This window comes from Caretta caretta, chromosome 9 (genome assembly GCF_965140235.1).
Source record: "Caretta caretta isolate rCarCar2 chromosome 9, rCarCar1.hap1, whole genome shotgun sequence".
Lineage (NCBI taxonomy): Eukaryota > Metazoa > Chordata > Testudines > Cheloniidae > Caretta > Caretta caretta.
In genome coordinates, this window is record NC_134214.1 from 21,607,365 (window position 1) to 21,629,567 (window position 22,203).

A 22,203-nucleotide genomic window follows, 5' to 3' on the forward strand; every position below is an offset into this window, starting at 1 on the left:
GTAATGATACATTAAAAAAGAAATTAAACCCCACCCAGCTCATCCTCTCTCTAACACTACAACTAGAGATCTCCATGTTCCAGAAGGTTAATTTGCATACATCCCCCGGGTCTAAGGAAAAATTAAAATGAAAAGTCAGCCCAAACTTTCAAGAGTTAGTTGGTTTCCATTCACAGGCAAACATTTGCTCGGGTTCATTCAAAACTCATCCTAGATAACTGAAGTTTCATCGAGCCTGGCTCTGTTTTTAGATTTATTAACAAAAAAAATTCATCTGGCCCCAGATTTTGTTACAAAACTTTTGCACAGCTGTGCCAACCACATATCGTATCATAAAGAATGGACCTAAGCTGTAGACCTCAACAACTTAATAAAAATACAATGCACAGGAATTCTTGTAAGAAACTGACTTATTCCTGACCCCAGCCACATGACCCAGGTCAGGGTTGCATAAAGGTTAATAAACCCAATAATGCTTGGGTTTAGTATCTATTGTTGGCTATTGGAATGAGCACTAAGATTTTTAGTAGGTAAATTATTGTTCTCAACCAAACATGTAGGTAGAGTGAGGGGTATAATTGAGTTTTCTGGTATTAACTATGAGCCCACTGTTGGCACTCAGCAAACAACATGCGTTTAACACTATTATTCCACTTGTTAAATTAATTTGGGAACTTAATAATGAATTAGGTCAAGGAAAGCTCTAAGCATGAAGAGTGAGGTAGTATAAGATATTTCCTCTTCAGGGTTGTACTTCAGTGTTTGTTGGCATTGGCCATATACTTGAATCAATTATGCCTTTATTGCTGGTAAAAAGAAAAGGAGTACTTGTGGCACCTTAGAGCTACAGCTCACTTCATCAGAAGCTTATGCTCAAATAAATTGGTTAGTCTCTAAGGTGCCACAAGTACCACTTTTCTTTTTGCGAATACAGACTAACATGGCTGTTACTCTGAAACCTGTCTTTATTGCTGGTGATACTTATGCTGAATAACTTTGCCTTAATTAGCTGCATTGTCTCATGTTATCTCTTTCTTGTACAGAGGTGACCGTGGGCCATGCCCAGAGCCACCTCTGTTCTCCTTCTGTGTTAAGAGGTGTAGAAGCGGTTTTCTTAAAACTCTTCCTCCTAGCACTGGCAGTATAGCTGGCTTCCATGTCATTCTTTTACCCTCCTGCCATGTGCATTCTGTGACATCTTCTAAAGAGGGGCGGAGGGGTGGCAGAGCTGATGTAACACAGGTTCATGCTTGTCTGAGTTTAATTGCAGTGAATTTTTCTATAGGAAATTCCACCCAAAACGTGTTCCCCGAGTTCCTCTTCTCTCTCTCCCGCGCCCCGTGTAGCGCTGTGCTTCCAGGGCAGCGGTTCTCAAACTGTAAGTCAGGACCTCCAAGAGGGTCACGACCCCATTTTAATGGAGTCCCCAGTGCTGCCATTGGATTTGCAGGGGTCCAGGGCTGAAGCCCGAGTCCCACCACCCCGGGCCAGAGCTGAAGTCCAAGCCCCACTGCCCAGGGCCAAAGCCCAAGAGCTTCAGCCCTGTGTGGCGGGGCTCAGGCTTTGGCTTCAACCCTGGGCAGCAGGGCTCAGGCCCCTGCCTGGGGAATGAAGCCCTTCGGCTTCGCCTCTGTCCTCCCCCCGCAGCAGCAAGTCTCTGCCCGGCTTGGGCTCCCCCTCCTGGGGTCCTGTAGTAATTTTAGTTGTCTGAAGTGTAGGAACAAACCAAACCCCCCTGCTGATACCGAGGCGAACACACCGGGCAGGAAAATCAGCACCCCTGCCCCGGTGATTTAGCGCTTCCCAGCCCGGAGCTCGGGGCTGGCGTGGGGGGAGGCAGGGCGAACGCACCCTTCCCGCGCCAGGGCTGGGGGGGCACTCAAGGCCCGCGGGCGCTGGGTAGCGAGCCGGCGCTCCCGGCGGCCGCAGCCTCCGTCCCGCGCCAGAACACGCTGCCCCGGCGAAACCGCAGTCCCGCTTCGCCAGCGGCCTGCGCCGGTCTCCCTCCCCTGCAGCCGCCCGGGACCCAGCGGGTTTCCAGAGGCTGCTGCTCGCCCCCTCCTGCCTAAAGATACGGCTGATAAGTGCGCAGGCAGCGCCAGCAGCAGGCACAGGTCTGCATGAGCACGAACACCCACTGGGCTGCAAGGGGCTTTCTCTGCTCCAGGCGGACACTGCCTAGGGCTTGGCCCTGACAGGAAACCCCACAGGCTGGGGGCCAGGGAGCTGCCTGCAGTGCCGCGGCCGCTCGCGGTTGTTTTCGTTTTGCTGTTGCAGGAGCCTGCCGAGACAGCAGCCAGAGGACCCCTGTGATCTGTCGCGCCGTGAGGTCCGCTGCCTGGGCTTCCCGAGCTCCAGGGACTCGCCTCCTTCGCATTCCCGGTGGCCGGGGCGGGGGGCGCGCCCAGCTCCCCGTCCCTCTTCCTGCTCGGCTCGCAGCCCCGCAGCACCGGGGTAACTGCAATGCCTCCGCCTGCTCTGCGGGCTCCCCGGTCCGCTCCGCCCCGCAGCGCGCCGGGCCCGTGGCCGCAGAGCGGGCTATGCTAAGGTCTGGGGCCGAGCGACACGAGTTGTTTGGCTGCATTCTTCCAATAACAAGTATAACTGCCGCGGCGGAGCCTGGGCTAGACCCTCCCCGACCCCGGGCCATTGCTTTGGGCATATCAGCGAGATGCTCCCAGTGGGTTCGTGGTTTCTCTTTGTCAGGCATTAATCACCGCAATCAGGTTGGCTGTTAGGTGAGGTTTGAGCAACAGCGAGAAGGGGCCGGGCAGGGCGGAGCAGGAAAAAGACCTACTTGGGAGAACCCAGCAGCCAGCGCAGTTTCCACACCTCTCCATGCAGCAGGGAGCATCACTCATCCAGAACTAGTGTAATACGCCTACAAGCAGAGGTGAGAGTTTGCTTGTTCTTATATGGCACGGGCACTAATTTTTCTACAATATTCCTTTATTTTTCGTTAAAGGGAGAGAGAGAATCTCCTTGCCTACGAGTGGTTCAGGATAATTCCTCAGTATTTCCATGAACCGTACTAAAGGAAGTGTAAGTAATTGTGCTTTACTTATAAGGGTTGTTCATTTGTCTGAAGATCTTACAACCACTTCACTGGTTTTGTTTTATACTCTGAAAAACTAAAACCCTGATACACGCCTGTGGACTAAAAGAAGAAAGATCGTTTTGCAATTAAGTGTTGGGATTTGGGAGGTTTTAATTCCCAGATCTATGTGATCTCAGATAAATCATTTCTTCAGCTGAGCTCAGTACCAAACTGTTTTGTAAATCTGGGATCAATTTCTCTTTGCCTTAGTATCCCTATCTGTAAAATGGGGATGATGATAATATGCCCCTATCTCAGAGGAGGTTTCTTACAAGGCAGTTGTTAATGTTTTTGAGGCAATCAGATACTGTGGCAATGGAGGGGGAGACAGAAGTACCTATATAAATTACTTCAACTAAAAAAACAACTAGTCCCAAACTATATATTATCTGTGCTCTTTTTTCACCCTTTTACCTTCACTTCCCCGTCCCCTCTCTTTCCCTCCAAATAACTGGACAAGTATGGTACATTTTAGCAGCCTACACGAAAAAGGAGATAATTAGCCATCCTAGGGCACATTTTATTCCAACCTCTGGTAGTCTCACATTGGGAATGAGAAAAAACAACATACTGTGTGATAGACTCCAGAAAGCAAATAAAGTGGGTGAGATTATCAGATCAGAACCTAGTTTAAAACATTCTGTAAAATGTCTGTGTGATGTATATGTTTCCAAAAGATGTATGGTTTAAAGGGTGAAGGGAAGAATACTGAGGAGGAATACTGAGGCGGAGCACAGGACTGGGAGCCAGGAATTTCTAAACTCTTTGACCTTGGACAAGCTACTTTTGTTTGTGCCACTTCAGTGTAGTTGTTACTTATTATCTGTATTATGGTTGTGTCCTGAGGTCCTAACCAGGCCTCATTATGCTAGGTGCTGTACTCGTAGTAAAGAACTCAGAGGCAGATCCTCAGCAAGTGTAAATTATCGTGGCTCCAGTGAAGTTAGTGGAGCTGAGACAACTTACACCAGTTACGAGGATCTGCCCACCAAGAATTTTACATCTTAATTGTACAATGCGTGTAACAGGCAAGCAAAGGGAGTAATGGAGGGGGGAGGATGAGGGTTGTTGGCACCAGGGGGCTACTACCACGAATAGATCTTTTATGGCTCCCAGTGGAGCAGATTACTTTCATACCAATGAAAAAGGTCCACAGTAATTAACTTGCATACACTGCAGTTTATTTGAGACGGAATTACACAAGCGGTAAAGGGTTACATTATATGGCTCCCAGTGGAGCAGATTACTTTCATACCAATGAAAAAGGTCCACAGTAATTAACTTGCATACACTGCAGTTTATTTGAGACGGAATTACACAAGCGGTAAAGGGTTACATTAAGCACATAACTCCTGTGTTAGACATTAAAGAACTATACATCGAGCTATACATTCCTCTTAGTGAGCCTCTCTTTCACAAACAGGCCATGTGCTAGCCTCACACAGTTCCTGCTTTACCAATTCTACAGACAACTTCTTTCCTCCAGGTCTAGTCTCCTCAGCCCTTTGGTCTGTCTCAGATTCCCTCGAGGCGAGGCCTTGGCTGCCTGGAAACCCCACAGGTCACAGTCCTACTCGACCCCAGGGAGCCAGGTTTTGGCTACTCTCTCTAGCAGCTTCTTCAAGCGTCCATTAAGGAATCCCCTCTCTCCTTTTCTCGGCAGTAATTTACTTCACTTGATTCTTATACTCTTTTTCCTTAAAAGAGACGCATGTCTCAAAAGCATGCCCAATGGGCATGTAGTTATTAATTTTAGCTGATTAGTATTTTGGAAGGGGTTGGGGTATTCGAACAAAGACCACTCCATGTTTACTCACTCATCAATCATTCACTCTGGCTCTCTGCATGGTGTCCTTGGTGTAGGGTCACTATAATGAGGTTGGCCTGTGCTCCATGCTGGAACTTAATGTATGTGATATTTACTGTAGTCCATGTATTTGCAAACATTCAGTATAAGGTGCTTTTATTTATTTATTTTGTTTATAGGAATATCTTCTGCACACAAGTACAACGGTACTAGTGTGAATACATGTGTCTGCAAGCATTCATGCCAGAAGTGCTCCCATGGCCATTGTGGAAGAGGAAGGAGGGAGGTTTTGGCAGAGATGGAGCCAGGGGAAAGATCAGCATCAGTACAAGGAGGTGGGAGTAGGGTACAACCATCACCAATGGGAGCAATGGTGGAGGGATCCCTAAAGAGGCAGTAATTCAGGGGTAGGGACTTACTTGGTTAACCAGCTGTGTGCCAGGAGCATGGCCAGGCAGTGAAGAACTCACCTACCTCTGGTACTATCTGGTGAATTGACACTCAGAAGTTAAAATGCTCTTATCTGATGAGAAACACTCCATCCCATGAGCTATGGTGCTGCTAACCCTGTGTTCTCTGAATCTTTACCTCATGCTGCTTGTGCAGCACAACTGCAGAACCCACGCATTGGGAGCAGAGGTGGGAGTGAAGACTGCGCTGAACAGCTGGCAGACATATATGTTGGCTAATTACATGTATTGCATCATTGCAAAGGAAAAATAACCCCACCCCAATTATGTCCTTTCCCGCTGTTTAGCAAGTACCATATTTTGTGCTGCTGCTGCTTTGCAGTGTGGAGCAGTTCAAACACCACGGCGGGAATCTACAGTATCCCTAATAGTCCCTGTGGGTTCTCTTAGTAGGAGTATCAGCTTCCCTATACTCAAGTCTGGATCACAAGTGTATTTTCTTTTGTGACCCCATTGGAGTAAGATGTCAGTAGTTCATTATAGGGAGCTTCTCCTTCCTACCCACTAGTTCTGCCTGCCCCAGCTTCTCCACAGGACAACCCACATGCTTCTTCCACCTCTCAGGAACTGGCATTGTGACAGCACCATGTCTTATCCACAGACAATCCTCTCATCCCACCCCAACAGATACACTGCTCTTCTCTGCACCCTCATCCTATGAATGGACAAGAGTACTTACAGTGTCAAGGGTGTGCTCACTTTATTCAAAGTCAGATTGGTCAAATTAGACTGATATTTCTGTACAGCTGTTGGCTGTAGCCTGCCACTCTTAGGAGTGCCAGTTTGAAAGAGTGAAGCTCTGACGATAAGGCTGTTTCCTGGAACGTGCATTGGTGATAAATATGTCAATCTGGAAGATGCAGGCCCCTTTTTACTTCCACTTTTACCATAACTACCTCCATATTTTTTCTATTGTGACCCAATGACCAGCATAAGCAGTTACCAGCAGATCTCCACTTCATTTTATTAGTGCAGCAAGGTGATATACTTGCACAACAAATGATAACGTCTTCCACTTGATGATATTAATAGAACTAAGACAACATTCAACTTGTCAGATTACATATAACCTATATGTAGGGTTGGTAGGATTAGATTTTTATCAGTAGATGTCAGTAAACATCAATTTGAGTTTCAACGCACAGACAAACAAAATTTCCATTGATAATAATTGAAATGTACAGATAGGCAAAGTAAAGAAAATGCTGCTTAAGAACACAGAGTTTGATTTAAGGATATTTATTTTGCACATTTTGACATGTGATATTGACAATTTGTATTTTAATGGTTATAAAACTTTAACTTTCTGAATCTAAACCTCTACTCCTATTAAATAATTGTCTGACTACCTCACCTTATGAAAATTTAAATCAATAAAAATAAAAAAACTTTAAAATAAACAAATTGTTTAAAAAAATCAAATTCTCCCAAGTCACACAAAATCCAGTTAATACTATCAGCCCATATCAAAGTGGCTTAGAGTTGAGCAAATCAGTTTCATTAATATAAGAACTAACCTAAAAGCTCTTTAGAGGTTCACAAAATCTTCATTAACTTTGTTTATGCCCCCCCGCCCCCACATTTTTGTGACCTTCTGCAGGTGCTGTGTTTTGAAGTTTCTCAATGTTTCCAGCCTAGATTCTAGAACCATGGATTACTGGAAGGCTCCTGAGTGAGCTTGAAATTTCTTAACAAGACCAAAAAAAAAACATCTGGAGCAATGTCAGTTTAAAAACATCTAGTAGTGCCCCTCCTTAAAGATCCCTTGAACTTTTTAGTGTTATTTACAATTTAAACCCAGTTCTGGATTCTTATCACCTACAAAGTTCAGGGTTTGGTTTTGGCCCATCTCTACTCAAAACTCTATAGAGTTGCACACACAATAGAAATCAGGGTGAAACTGTGACCCCATCACACTCACTGGCAAAGATCTCTGGATTTGACCCATGTAGTACTGCCTCTGGCCACCACTAAAGTGCAACCATTTGTGGGGGGTGGCCACCACTAAACTGCAACCATTGGTGGGTGGGAGGTAACAACTCACTTGCATTTAAATGGCTCTGAAACACTCATCACCTACATCTGGAAGCTAATCAAGATATACTGTCCCGCTCACAACCTAAGAGGGGGAGTGAATGCAGAATAATGATGGAGGGTGGGGAGAGGGAGGATATGGACAAATGAACTGAAGTCAAATGGGGAAGAAACAACAAATTGTGCACCAAAAAAAATTGAGAACTCTTTAGAGGGAGGAAAATAGCAAATATTGAAAGAATATATTTGTACTGCAAACGTATTCTAGCGATACATAGACTGAAGAAAAGAGGCCTAGATACTATTGTGATAGGCACATTACAATGGAATAGATGGGAGAGGCTTCGCATCCTTTTAGGTGGCAAAAAGGACAATAGGAAAAGGAGGACAAAACCAAGAGTGCTACAGTAAGTTATTCTTCAGTGTGAATATTGACAATCTTTGATTTCCCTGAAGGTTGTTTGACTGGTCCTAGTAGTAAAAAAAAAAAAAAAAATTCCTGTGTTTTGGACTTCGCTATGCTTTGAGGAGTTGATATCCCCTCCCCGGACTCAATTCCATTGGAAGCTATAGATCAGCTCCACATTCTTGGAGCACTGACAGGTGTAGTTGTGAATGGAACATCCGTTGAGCAATCTGAGATTTGCTTTCTCTAATCTAAATTACTTCCTAGATCATTTTAAACTGTATTATGAATAGTTGTCATACTGGCTTTGCATGCTTTATGATTTCAATGCAGGAGTATATAATAGTTCAAGGACTGCCATTGTCAACACACTGCAACCCATGTAGATATACATTCTCAATCTGGCAAGAATCTACCAATTATATTTACAAGTATATACAACTCCTATGAGTTATGGGAGTCACGCGCCCAGGGCCAACCACCTCCAATGACCACTGAGAAACTGTTTAAAAGCTGCCAAAGCAGCAGTCCGCTAAAGGCTGGGTGTGTTTGTGGGGCCAGACAGAAGGAAGTTCTGTGTGGATTTTGAGGGGTGCAGTGTAGTTTAACTGCTAGTCCTGTAGTGGCTCTGGATTACAAAATCTAGCTGCACTGTTTAACATTATGTTGTTGCACTCTTCTGTAATTCAAATGGCTAAACAAAAAAAATTCACCTTTGGGTTATAACCAAGCATGGAAAATTTCAGTCCCAAACCAGGGGTTGGGTGCTATTTAAAATGGGAGCCTGAACATGACCATTTAGCTTTGTCTGTTGAAAGACCTATGATAAGTCTCTGTGACATAGCAATAGCATACCCCATGTTCAATGTGAACAGTGAAATAAATTCCACGATTTAGTGTTAAGCAACTGGGGCCTTATCAAACTCCCACTGCAGGCAGTAGGAGTTGGATTGGGCTCTTCGACCTTCTGTACATTTGCATTTTTCTTAGTAAAAAAAGAAAAAGAAGTCTCCCACAACTGTGGGAGTGCTGGTGTAAACAGGCTTCAGTGGGCACTGGCATTCTTACCTCTGAGCATCATTAGACAGCATTGTGATTAAAACACCAGTACCTTACCAGAGTGCTAAGCTTGAATGAAGCAACTAAGTACCCAAACTGGGTTAGCTAGAACTGCGTTTTAACTAAATTAAAACACGCTTTTCAAACATATTTTAGAGTCTAGTGTAGACTGGCTACACTATAAGAGAACTTTTTTTTTTTCGGGGGGGGGCAAGAATTTTCCACCAATGCTATCAACAGTGCACCAGTCTGAGCCCTAGAGCCTGAACAAGGCTGAACAATGCTCTAGGTGCCCACCAGTACCTTAAACACCATGTTATCTAACCCTGTTCAGAGCAGGATTACATGACAATGACACAGAGTTTTTAAAGAGAAATGAGCCCAGTGTCAACAAGCACTGAGACACTTTTATAAAAATATCTCTCGCCGTAGACTGATCTAATCAGAGGTGTGTCAATAGGCAGGAAAATCAGGTGGGATTTAGAACAAAGAAACCTGCTTTTCTGGTTTCTCCTTTCATTCTGCTTCCAGAAGGAGGACCTGAGTTTGCCAGTGATTCCTAGTGTATTTTAGACTGAATTCCATTCATTTTATTCATAGCTGGTTTTAACTCTTCCATGATCTTTAAATAGGAAATAACTTTGGTTAGCTGACTGATACTTAAAAAAAAAATCTTAAGTAGTAGTGCAGCAGCAAAATAACACAATGCTGAGAAACCATCTTCTCCTCTCCTCCCAACTAGGATAAACTGCAGAGAAAATGTTGCTATAGGGGTTGGAAATGCAGCAAGAACAGCATTTTGCATAGTATCTTGGTGCTTTGGCTGTAAGCAAGAAGTGGGGATGTGTATGCACATATAGCGGTAGAAGGAAGAAACTTTTAATTAGGACATTTATGCAGTTTTAAAAGAAGCAAAATTCCAGATCAGTTTTTGTTATCGGGTGATATTTGTGTAATGATCCATTGAGACTGGGATTCTGAGACCAGACAAGCTAATGCAGCACCCTTAAAATGTGCAGGGTAGGGTCACCTGGTACCTGTGAGGAAGATAGCTGCTTAGTCCCAGACCTTCTCACGCCCCATATATCAACTACTCATCTCTAATAATTACTTTCCTAGGAAATTGGCAATAAGTTCCTGTCATAAAAGTTTAAATTAGTTCCCTGGATAAACTTCAAATTGTTGAATATGGATTCCAATGAAAAAATGAGAGGCAACGAAAGACCTAAGCAGCTGGAGGGGGAGACCACAAGGCCACAGCAGAACCTAGGCCAGGATATCGCAGCACTGAAAGACTTCCTTGCAGAAAGACTGGATTCAATCTCTAAAGTGCAATGTGATGTACAAGCTGAAATGACTTAGTTAGAAAATGAGCTACAAAAGACTGCCATTGAAAACAGTGAAATTAAAGAAGAAACTGTTTCCTTAAGCTTACAGTAGGAAAATAGATCTCAAAGAAACAACCTTCACGTCTTGGGCATTACTGAAGGCCTAGAGAAGAAGGATATTACTTTCTTCAGAAGCTGCTCCCTGACATACTTAAATTGGATCCCCAGCTGCCCCCATTAGATATCAAAAGGGCTCATTGAATGCTGGTACTACAAGGCAGGAATCTGATAAGCCCAGATACATCATCTTCAAGCTGCGGAAGTTCAATGGTAAAGTAATGTTAATGAATACTGCCAGAAGCCAAAACCCTTACGCAGACACACAATTTCTTTTTTTCTTGACATCTCATCTGAGCTTAACAAAAAGAGAGCTACATTCAAGGGCATAAAGCAAATCCTGAGGGGACCAAAGGCAGATACAGCATCAAGTATCAATCCACCTTCACTATGGATTTAGCAAGCTCCATAAGATTTTGTAAGACCCATTTCTAATAAAAGGCATTCCTGTAATACTGGGAGGAGATCGGAATGCTGTGATAGACATCTGGACAAATCCAATTGCATGAAACCCAGCTTTCAGAGCACAATAGGCCAACCCTAATTGTTAATGAATTAACTTGATTTAAAATATATATGGAGACTGGGACACCCCAAAGAGTATGAGTGTATATATTTCTCTACAGTACGTTCATCTTACTCCAGAATTGACTTTTTTCTTGTATCTTTAGAACTGATTCTACCATGACTAGAAGAAACTGCTGATAATTTGAGGTCATGTTTCAATTATACTTACCAATGACACTGGTTACACATCATTAAAATCTTCCGGACAGAAACTGAACACTGTGCTACTAAAAGGCAAAATTTTGTTCTGCAGTTGATTCAATCATCTCTACCTTCATACAAGAAAATAAGCACTCAGTTATCTTTTGAGAAGCTCTGGAAGCTACTGTAAGGCATGAATGCATAAAGTATGCCTCCCAAAAGAAGAGGGACTCAAGTTACTAGATTCTCTGGACAAGGAAATAGATGTGTGCAGAGAACACACAAGACTGACCCAAATAATGAAAACCTTCAACGTTCTCTAATCAATGCCAAATATAAATATAATGAATGCTTATCCAGCCAAGTCAAATTTATGCTCAAGAGGGTCAAACGAAGACATTATGAATGGAGAGATAAGGCAGGTAAACTGCTTGCCAGAAGACTTAATATGGAACTAGGCAACAATAATACTTTTTCCTTGTTACACGAAGACAGGAGTGCCATCCTTGAACCAATATATATAATCAATTTAAGCAATTCTATCAACCTTTATATAAATCAATCAATATGACTAATACACTTCATTTAAGGCCTAGCTTTTAATACCCTAACTTCAGTACGAGTGTTGTTTAGGGACTTCACAACACAAGAAACTGAATAGGCTATAAAAATATGAATTCAAGTAAGGCCTCTGGGATGGATGGCTTTCCAGATTTCTACAAAACATTTTGTAATCAGCCATCTTCTGTTTTTCCAAAGATCTTCAATTAAACATTCCAAAAAGGAGCCATGTCTCCAGACATGAGAACTGTTTTAACTACTTTAAAATTAAAGAACAAAAATGGTTGTAACTGTTGAATACAGATTGCAAAATAATTGCAAACATTTTAGTGGCACAACTGAATGCCATCATCCCATCAATTTATACATGCAGATCAGGCTGGTTTTGTTAAAGGAAGATTGGCCTCTGATAACACGAGAAAAATCATTCACTTGATCCAGCAAGTTCAGATGTTCCCTCGCTAGCCTTATCTCTAAATGCAGAAAAGGCCTTTGATAGGATTGAATGGCCTGATCTAATGGCTGTCCTTAAAAAATGGATTTGGACCAATATTCCTGAATTGGGTCAGTGTATTCTACATCTCTCCCCTTGCTTCATTATCAATTAATGGAAATATTTCTACCAATTTCAATGAGGAAGAGGGACATGACAGGACTGTACCCTCTCGCCCCTCTTTTTTAATCTCTCTCTTGAACCACAGGCAATGTAAATATGTCAGCACTCAGCCACTGATGTTATGACTATAAACAGGAAAGAACACAAAATCAGTTTGTATGCTGACATTTTTATACTATTGAAGAATCCATCCTCATCAATCCCATTATTATTGAATGTGGTTGATATTTTTTGGAAAGATTTGTGGTTTTCGCATTAACTGGAATAAATCACAAGAAATGAATATATCCAAAAGACCAAATCCTTCTCAGTTTCAGCATTTTCCATTTCAATTATGCAAGGAAATAACTTAGTTAGGTGTTAACATTTGTCCTAATCTTCCCAAAATTGTTTCTATAAATACGGACAATATAGTACAAGAAATTTCCAAGGATGTAGAGAGATGGTGTCTCTTCCCTCTGTCCTTACTGGGGAGAACAGAAATAGCCAAAATGTATATCGGCCCAAGATTGACTTATATCATTAAGCTATTGCCTTTCAAAGTATCTTCCCTCATTCTTTCCTCGACTAAATAGGCGTATCATGACATTTATATAAGATTAAAAAAACAGCCTTGCTTGTCACACAAGGCCGTTAAAAAATCTTGGACAACTGGACGTTACATGGGGTTGCCAGATTTGTATCAATGTTATCTAGCATTCCAAACGTGTCCTGTTGTAAGGGGGTTCCTTCCAGTGGCTCTATATACACAGCGGCGTGGTTTGAGATTGAAAAATTAGCTATGCCATTTGGTTCCCTCTCTTCTTGTATATACCTTAAGATGCTACCCAGTCTTTGCATCTACATGGGGCATTCTGCAATGCGTTCAGATTATTACAGCATCAAGTCTTACAAATTCTCTTCTCATACCACTATGGGATAATCTGTGCCTCAGGATCAAGGCTAACTCCACGCTTAAGACAATTTGGATAAAAAAAAGGATTAACAAAAATTAAAGATATAATACAGGACTATAGACTGGTCTCCTTCAATTAAATGTGAAACAAATACCAGTTATTGCTGTGTCTCAGTTCCTTCTTTCAGCGGCTATGCTTAAGGATTCATGCAAGGATGGGGACAATTGGTCTGTTTCAACTCTCTCAGCTCTAGAAGAACATGTTAAGAAATATGGAAACAAAAGTCACTTTGTAGGAATTACTTACAGGTGGCTCAATGCTTTGCATTACCCCCTCAAGCTCAGTCTCAGAGAAAAAAAGGGGGAAAAGAACTTAGCCTTACTAACACAACAGAAACATGGGAGGATATCTGGCTTAATATGAAAGATACTTCAAGTTCTGTATTCTTGCCATTCTTCCAGAATAAGATATTAAATGAGTAGAATGTTTTTGGTTTTTTTAAGGCTAGATTGGCAACATACAGCAATTGTTGGCAAAGCAAACAGCCACATGCTAACCTTTCACACATCCTCTATGCCTGTCAAAAAGGCATATGTTCTGAAACACTATTTACAGCTCTTTCTCAAAAATTTTAAGCGTTGCTCTTTCCTTCTCCTAGCTTGTGTATTTTACGGGTGCTGAATGAGTTGGAATTACCAGTTAGTGTTAAGAAATGGATTGCAGTAACTATTTTAGTGGTCAAAAGAGTTATTTTGAGAAAATGGAACTCTGCAGTTCCTCCCTCATACACAGATTGGCTTAGTGAGCTCTCTACTATTGCATTAATGGGGGGGGGGGGGAAATGTCTCTGTCTAATAGAAACACTTGGGGAAAAAAAATATGAGGATCTGGTCACACATGAAACGATTGCATACTTTTGCAGTTTAGTATATATTAGTCTATGTTCTCATTTAGTCACTTTAATAATTGATGCCCTGAATGACCTTTGCGGCTTTGGTTTTGTTTTTTTTCCAGGTTGTGCAAATAATGCACACTGAATTTTGTTATTTATCTGTTATCTCCATGTTGTGCATGAATTTCTATGTTTTGTTTCATTATGTGCTTATATTTTATATAAAAACAAGAAAAAATAAAGTTTTAAAAAATGTGCAGGGCTCCAAACAGCCAGAGCATTTATTCTTTTTTTATTTCTTTCCCTATCTAGTCCAGCTGTTATGAAGTAATGTGGCTGGCTCATGAGTTGTAAGTCTGCCTGGAGCCTCCAGAAGCCCTCAGACCTGAAGTAGTGTTTGTGCTTAAAGCCAGCTCTGAGTTAACATAAAATGGGTCTTAGTAAAAGGTGTCCGTGCCGGCATACCACTGTGGATTATCTTACATCTTGTTCATGGATCAGTTGGTTTAAGATGGCTTTGGCTCTTGCCATCTACGTGGGTTTTTGTAATATATATATATATAATTTATATTGAATTCCATTATCCTGAGATGCTCTTTCCATTTGGTATGTTTCCAAAAACCCCACTCAAAATGAATAAGTCTCAGTATATTAAATGTGGAAGTGCATCAGTGGTAGGGACAGAGACTTTAAAAATGACTGACTATCTTTATTTAGATGAACCTTTATGTTTTATTTAGAGACAGCATAGCTCAGTATTCCGAGCACTGTGCTGAGTCAAGGGACCTGAGTTTGGTCTATTTTAGGAACTTACGTGGTGCTCTTTACTGTAGTGTTTGAGCAACCCATGATCACAAATGAATTTGTCCTCATAATAACCGTGTGAGGTGAGGTACAGAGAGCAGGGGTGGGCAAGCCACATCTGGGCTGGCCCTCAAGCTCCTGCTAGGGAGCAGGGTCTGGCGGCACTCTGTGCATGCCGTGGCTCCCAGGAGAACCAGCATGTCCCTCCGCTGGCTCCTATGCATAGGGACAGCCAGGGGGCTCTGCACTCTGCCCCCTCCCCAAGTGCCACCCCCCGCAGCTCCCATTGGCCGGGAACTGTGGCCAACGGGAGCTGCAGGGGCAGCGTCTGCGGATGGGGCAGTGCGCAGAGCTGCCTGGCCCTGCCTCCCAGCCCTGATTTCCCCTCCTGCCATCCGAACCCCTTGGTCCCAGCCTGGAGTACCCTCCTATACCCCAAACCCCTCATCCCCAGAGCCCGCACCTCTAGCCGGAGCCTCCACCCCACCCCAACCCCCTGTCCCATCCCGGAGCCCCCTCCCACATCCTGAATTCCTCATTTCTGGCCCCACGCTGGAGCCCGCACCCCCAGCCAGAGCCCTCACCCACTCCTGCACCTCAACCCCAATTTTGTGAGCATTCATGCCTCACCCTACAATTTCCATACCCAGATGCATCCCTCGGGCCAAAAAGTTTGCTCAACCCTGGAGTAGAGTAAGGGATTTGGTAGATTTTACACAAGAAGTCTGTGGCTGAGCTGAAAACTGAACTCGGGTCTCCTCAGTCCCATTTAAATGCCCTATCTGCATCCTTCTTACCTATTCTGCTCTATTCTTGGCATCTACCACTGACTTTCTGGTGACTATGGGAATGTCACTTTACCTCTCTATGCTTCAGTATCACCAGTTGTCAACTGGGAATAATGATACCTTCATTTGTAAGGCATCATGACAGCAACAGCTGCAAAGATCTATGTTATTTTATTATTTCAGACTTGACCTTTCTCACTAAAAATTATGCCAGGCAGATATTCTAATGCTGACGAGACAGCTCTAGGCCTGGCCTAATACCAATACACTAGAATGTAGGTCTGTCAGACTAGGGAGAATTCTTAAAAGCTTTTTGGCTTTTTCTTGTTGGGTGGAACACCTTGTGCACATCTTGAAGATAGGATCATTCCTCTACAAAGAGCAGGATCTGTCTGATATCTTCCTCTGAGGGATCCATCAAGAAGACCTCTCAACTGCTGGATGCTCACTGGGAACAGGAAGGATTTTTTCCCCCCATGCACAATTGGTTAGATGTATTTTGGGCAGGCTAGTAGGAGGGGATGCCTTCATCTAGCTATAGCTGGAGATGGGACACTGAACAGGCTAGACCACTGATCTGATGTGGTACGAAGAATCCTCTAGAAATAATGCCTGGCTGGGGTGTCTTGTTCACATGCTTATGGTCATACTGATAGCCAGATTTCAGGTCAGGAAGGAATTTTCCCCAGGTCAGACTGGCAAGGAGCTGGGGCAGGGGTTGGCTTCCTCTGCAGCACAGGGTTTGGTTCACCTGCTAGGATCATCTGGGTATATCTCACCTAATCAGTTCCCAGCCATTGGAGTTACCTCATGCGTTAGTGGCACCTCAGGCTCCTGTTACCTGCCTGTAGCACGCAGTTCAGTCTCCCAAGAACTGAAATGATTTGGTCTAACTGAAGATGTTGGGCTTAGAGGGATATTTGGATGAAGTGTAATGGTTTGTGATATACAGGAAGTCAGACTAAATGATCTAATGTTCCCTTATGCCTTTAGACTAGAGCCATGCACAGCTTTATATCTGCGATGCGGATATCCATGAATATAAATTTGTATCAGCGGACCTGCAAGGCTCTACTGGAAACCGCAGCAACAGCATGTCAGGCCGCCACTCCCAGGAGCCAGCACCCCGCACCTGCAGCTCCTCTGGCGTGGCTGTACCACCCCGAGGCCTGTGGCTCACTGGCAGCTATCCCTGATCGTGCTAGTGTGCACAAGTGGCTCACAAGCTCCTGCAGAGGAGTCCATTCCATACTGCATATGTCTGCATGTCCTAGGAGGAGGTCCAGCACCCCGTTCTTGGAGCTAGGTGAATCAATGCTATTGTAGAACTGTAAAACAAAAGTGCGAAGGTGCATCAAAATCTTATGGAGGAGGAAGATGGAGGGGATTCAGTATTGCCAATCTTCAACGATCAAAAACCAGGAGTCAGAATCCCCAAAATAATGAGATCGGCCCCAAAATCTTGAGATTTTTTTTAAGTCAAATCAGGTGTATAGCTTGTCTTGACTTTTTAACTCCCCTCTACTCCTTTGCTAGAGTGTGTATGATAATTTCAGGTTGAAAAGACAATCTTTAATACGCACACACACACGCCTCTCCCTGGCTGCTCAGAAGGAGACTCCACTTTCCCACTTCTCACCCCTCAGACAAATTCTTCAGTGCTCCGAGTTCTTATTGCCTTGATATGGATACTACAAGATAACTAAGAATGTCTGCTAGGAGACTCATCAGTTAAGCTTTCAGACTGGCCCTTGGAATGAATGATGTCCTTATGACTCAGTTATAAAGCTGGCCAAAAAAACTTTCGCCAGAACAGTTTTCCATCAGCAAATGCTGGTTTGTCAAAATTGAAACATTGTGTGGACACATTAATTTCAATGAAATTTTCAGTGGAAAAACTTAAACAATTTCAAATCAAAATGGAGTATTGTGTTCTAACTTGCCTGTTTTGGTTCATCTTAATTTTAACCTTTTAATTTATATAGAAATGGGACAGAAGTTGCATTTTCTGACCAGCTCTGCTCAATTGGTAGTAGTTTTGCATCTGGACACAAAAATCTAGGCACAAGAGAGCCTAAAAGCTGGCTTAACTGGCCCTTGGAGGATGTTGGCGTAAGAGTATCCACACCACCCTCAATTCCCAGCTTCTGGAGTGGGGGTGGTGTCTGGGGAAACAGGGCAAGTTCAGGGCATCTCTAGGCCTGGGCAGTCCATGGCTGTTAGTGTAGCCCCTTGGGGGTCATAGGCAATGGGCAATACCCTGATGCTGCTCTACTTTATGCCAGGAAGCTGCCACTAAAGAAGGGAGATCACAACGGTGGCTTAAAGCCTCCCCTTCACCCACTTCCCTCGTCTTGAACCAAGGACAGATCTATGTGAATGAACGTGTCTCTACACTTAGTACTTAAGAACAATAATAAATCTATTTTCTGTGAAATATGAACAGCTATTTATAATCACTTAATCGCTATCCTCATTGTAGACTGTTTTTGTGTCATCCTGATTTTAAAGAAAGCATTAACATAACAGACTTCAAAACCACACTCAGAAACACAAACAAAGGGCAAAGCACATCTCTTGGCAACTCTCTGTATATAAGCAGGAATGCAGAATATCTAAAATTACTACTTGTTCGGTAGCTCTGAGGAAAGAATTTTTCCCTAGATGTCTAAACTTTACTCAAACGTTCCTCTCATTTATAAAGTTTGTGCTTTGATTTTATGGAAGTGTGCTGACCATACATCTTACAAGGTGAGATAATTTAACCATGTGGATCTGGGTACTAGTTACCAGTTTGCAGGGAAGATTAGACATTTTTCAAGTTCTGTTTTGATTTTCTGCAGGGTTGTTTTGTCTGATTTTAAGAAATGGACTAAACGTAAAATGCAAAGGAGTTTGGAATGAGCAGCTCTTTTGTTTTAAATCTCATCCTTATTCCGGAAACATATGAGTCTGCTCTCCCAGTGTGCAGAACTGGGGCCAAAGCCTTCCTTCTGACTTCCAGGTGAGCCTTTGCATTCAAGAGCAGACAGTAGCTTTAACTCCATTTATAGGATGGAATAAGAAGAATATTCATAAATCAGGATTTAAGAATTTTGAGTGCTCAACTGATACTTTATTTTTTCCAAGTGGAAATTCTCTTCCTCCAAAACCGGTTATTATTAGTATTGACTCCAGGAGGATTAGAGATTTATGATAACATAGGTACTTTATTTCTATTTGATGAACTTTATTTTGTGTAACAATTACAACACACACAGCTGTGTCTGTCATAGTAACTCACAGCATCAAGGCTTTTTCCACCTCTCTATCTAGGGCTTTCAACATTCCACTCATCTTCCATCTCAACTATAATGCATTGTTCTTTGTTGTTACAGGTCAAGTTTCCCAAAGCCACTAAAAGCTGAAGATGGATATTAAGCATGCGAAGGATTATCTTTACTGGCTATACTATCAATACCTACTGATCACCTGTTGCTATGTGTTGGAGCCCTGGGAGCGATCCATGTTCCATACTATTTTTATTACTGTTTTTGCTATGGTGGTGTATACAGCTTATGTCTTTATCCCTATCCACATCCATTTGGCTTTTGAGTTCTTCTCCCAGTTATTTGGAGATCAGCGTGAAAGTACTGTTGCCATTATGAACTGAACTTGCCAGGGTTGATGATGCAACAGCTACTATGTGAAATGTCTTCTTCCATGTAGGGGTTTTTTGTTTAGAAAAAGGTTTGGGTTTGTGGAAACAATGCTTCCTCATACAAAAGCTAGCCTGCACAATTACCATAACTGAAAACCAGAATAAAACCTCACTGTACAGTTCGTATTTAAATAAAACACGAGCACAACTTTTATTCTGTGACTGTGCAACACCGACTTTGGAATGCATTACTGAATATTCAGCTTACCTACTGAGACTAGTGTTCATATGTAGTAGATCCATAATGTAGAGAAAACCTATGTTCTTTAACAGTTAGCCCTTATTTCTTTATTATACTGTCTAGAATAATGATTTTACACATATGGTTTTCACACTCAATCAGAATTTAATTTTACTAGCATATATAAAAATGTATTGCAAACAGCAAAAAGTATTTATGATGATAGTAGGTAGTATATTATACTTTTTGCATATAAAAAAGCTTCTCCTCCCAGCATGGTACACGTGAACTATCTTGCAAAACCTGAAATTCTTTTTTGCATCCTAGTTTACAGTATATCAGAAATGTGAGTCAAATATAGCATGACCCAAGCAGCTGAAGTCCGTCTGTCTTAGTAGTCTGCTAATTTTTAAAATGGATGGTGTCATGATATAAAGGGATGGTTTACAGCTTTTCTTTTAGAAAATGAGAAGTCAAGACTAGATGAGCATGAATCCAATTTTTAGTATCTAAGCTTCTGCTGCTGGATTTATGGTAGTTTAATTGCGATGTTTAGATAATGTATTATACTGTAAGTAATCTTGCATTGTACAAAGAATGATGTACCAGATATTTAGTGAGTCTGACTTTGTTACACTCTACTTTGCTTGTTACAAAAATCAAGTTTTCCCCTTTCCGCTACAATTCATTGGGGAAAGCAAAGCGTGCGTTCGTGCTAAAGGAAGATGATCTAGGAAACAGAGTGGAATTTCCTAATAATTGCGGAATTCTGAAGCATTTAGATGGAAGCTTTGATACAGAGGCCTCCTTTACAAAGGAGAAATGAGATTTTTTAAAACTGCCTTTGGGGAGCTTCTTAAACCATGAAAGCTTTTTATTGTACATCTGAATCAAACGTGAACGCCAAAGAGCAAGCTATGTATGCAGAATACATACCTCTTGCAACTGACACTACCACTAGGGAAAGTGAGAACCATAAGATGTAAATAGTTTTTGAAGTATGTTTGCACAATTACAGCATGAAGAAATTTTCTAATTTTATTAAGGGGCATTGGGGTCCTGCGTGATAGAAAGAATGACAAATTCTGATGTAAAAATGAGGCTATGTTTATATGCAGTTTTTCAAATGCAAAAATAAAGTTAAATTATTTTAAAACAGTGTTTTGAATGCATAATTCTCAGTTTTGCCTGTATCCATGAATTATATTCATCTAAATACTCTAACTCTGTAGTCTGTAGTAGTCTGCTTGCCATTAGATAAACTTGACTAGCTTGTTGCCACGACCTTCTCTGTATGGTAGTATCAACACATGATTTAGGAAACAATTCAATGACATTTTTTGGTACATCACAACTAGAATATATTTAAATATATGGGAAATATAACTTAACCCACTTCAAGGCCACTTTATACCGGCAAAGGGGCAAATAAGGGCCATGGCATAAATGAGAATAACTGGGAGAAATAAGCAGGGGAAAAATTGCAACTGTTTTCCAGAACCTTGACTGTTTATGTGGAAGTTGCTCTCACCTTTGACATAGCTTTGAATGGCTAGCATTTAGGGCTCCCAGTGAAGTTGATAGCAAAACCCCAATTGATATTAATGTAAGATCAAGCTTTTACTCACTATGTACCCCATCCTGTAGATCCTTGGCACTGCATAGGGTCTATTTCCAGGTGACCATTCTTGTCATTACAGTAGATTACTTGACACTGTGGTGCTCCAAGAAAACTCTCAACTCAGCTCAGTGCACAGATTAGCAGGATTCATCAGTCTGGGGAAAAAGGAAACTAAGTTGTTTCAATACCAATATTCCACAGTTGTGCAGGCAGAACACTAATGCTGAAGGTAGTTCTTCTTTGCCTACTGTACAATTTTTTTTCTGAAGCCAGTCTATGAGCCTGACAATAGCCTTAAGCTTTTCTCTGTACTGGTCTTTTAGCCTCCAGTGGCTGAAAGGATCCTATCAGCTACACACAATAGAAATCTCTGCCCTGTATTCTTGTGATCTTCAGAACACACCAAGCATGGAAGATAGGTATCCATCATGTTAGAGTAATACCCATGGAACATGAAAAGACAAAACTGTTATTCATAAAGGCTGAATTATTGTGTTGTGCATGGTAGGAGTTTTCCTAAGGAAAAGGAAAGTTTTCTTGTACCACTTAATTATCTATGGAATCTGTGATATCTTGTATTTATAACCTTACTTCAATTACTGTTAATACAGTAATGACCATGGAAGGATAGAAAGACAAGGTTGGTGAAGTAATAGCTTTTACTAGACCAGCTTTTGTTGGTGGAAGTGACAAGCTTTCGAGCTACCTGAAGAAGAGCTCTGTGTAGCTTGAAAGCTTTTCTCTTTCACCAAGTTGGTCCAATAAAAGATATTACCTCACCCACCTTGTCTCTGATATCCTGGGCCCTACAACACTACAGCCAACATGGTACAGTCTAATAAGATCCTGAACAATTTTGTTTCTCCATAGCCATATAATTTACATGGAGGAAATGAGTGAAAAGTTCAAAACAGTCACAAGAAAACTTCTCTTAGCATTTACTTTAATTATGGGTATGTTTCACATGAAGACACCTTCTACAATTCCCAGTACAATGATACATCTCAGTACCCATTGCAGATTCTTTGATACTTAACTCCTGAAATATAAAAACGATGTACTTAGCAAACAGGACTATATCCAATAACTAGAGAAAAGAAAAACTGAGACACAAGAGA

At 42.0% G+C, this 22,203-nt stretch overlaps 1 protein-coding gene across 2 annotated transcripts; it reads left to right on the forward strand.

The window, feature by feature from the left end:
- Positions 1-1,743: 1,743 nt before the first annotated feature.
- On the forward strand, positions 1,744-20,614 carry SPTSSB (serine palmitoyltransferase small subunit B). 2 transcript variants are annotated; one of them, XM_048864734.2, is made up of 2 exons: positions 1,744-2,893; positions 18,961-20,614. In XM_048864734.2, exon 2 carries the CDS (start codon positions 18,993-18,995, stop codon positions 19,233-19,235), a length of 243 nt encoding a protein of 80 aa, XP_048720691.1. In that variant the 5' UTR covers positions 1,744-2,893; positions 18,961-18,992; the 3' UTR covers positions 19,236-20,614. The 2 variants fall into 2 exon arrangements, with proteins under 2 accessions (XP_048720691.1, XP_048720692.1); XM_048864735.2 differs by lacking the exon at positions 1,744-2,893 and adding an exon at positions 18,418-18,587.
- Positions 20,615-22,203: the final 1,589 nt, after the last annotated feature.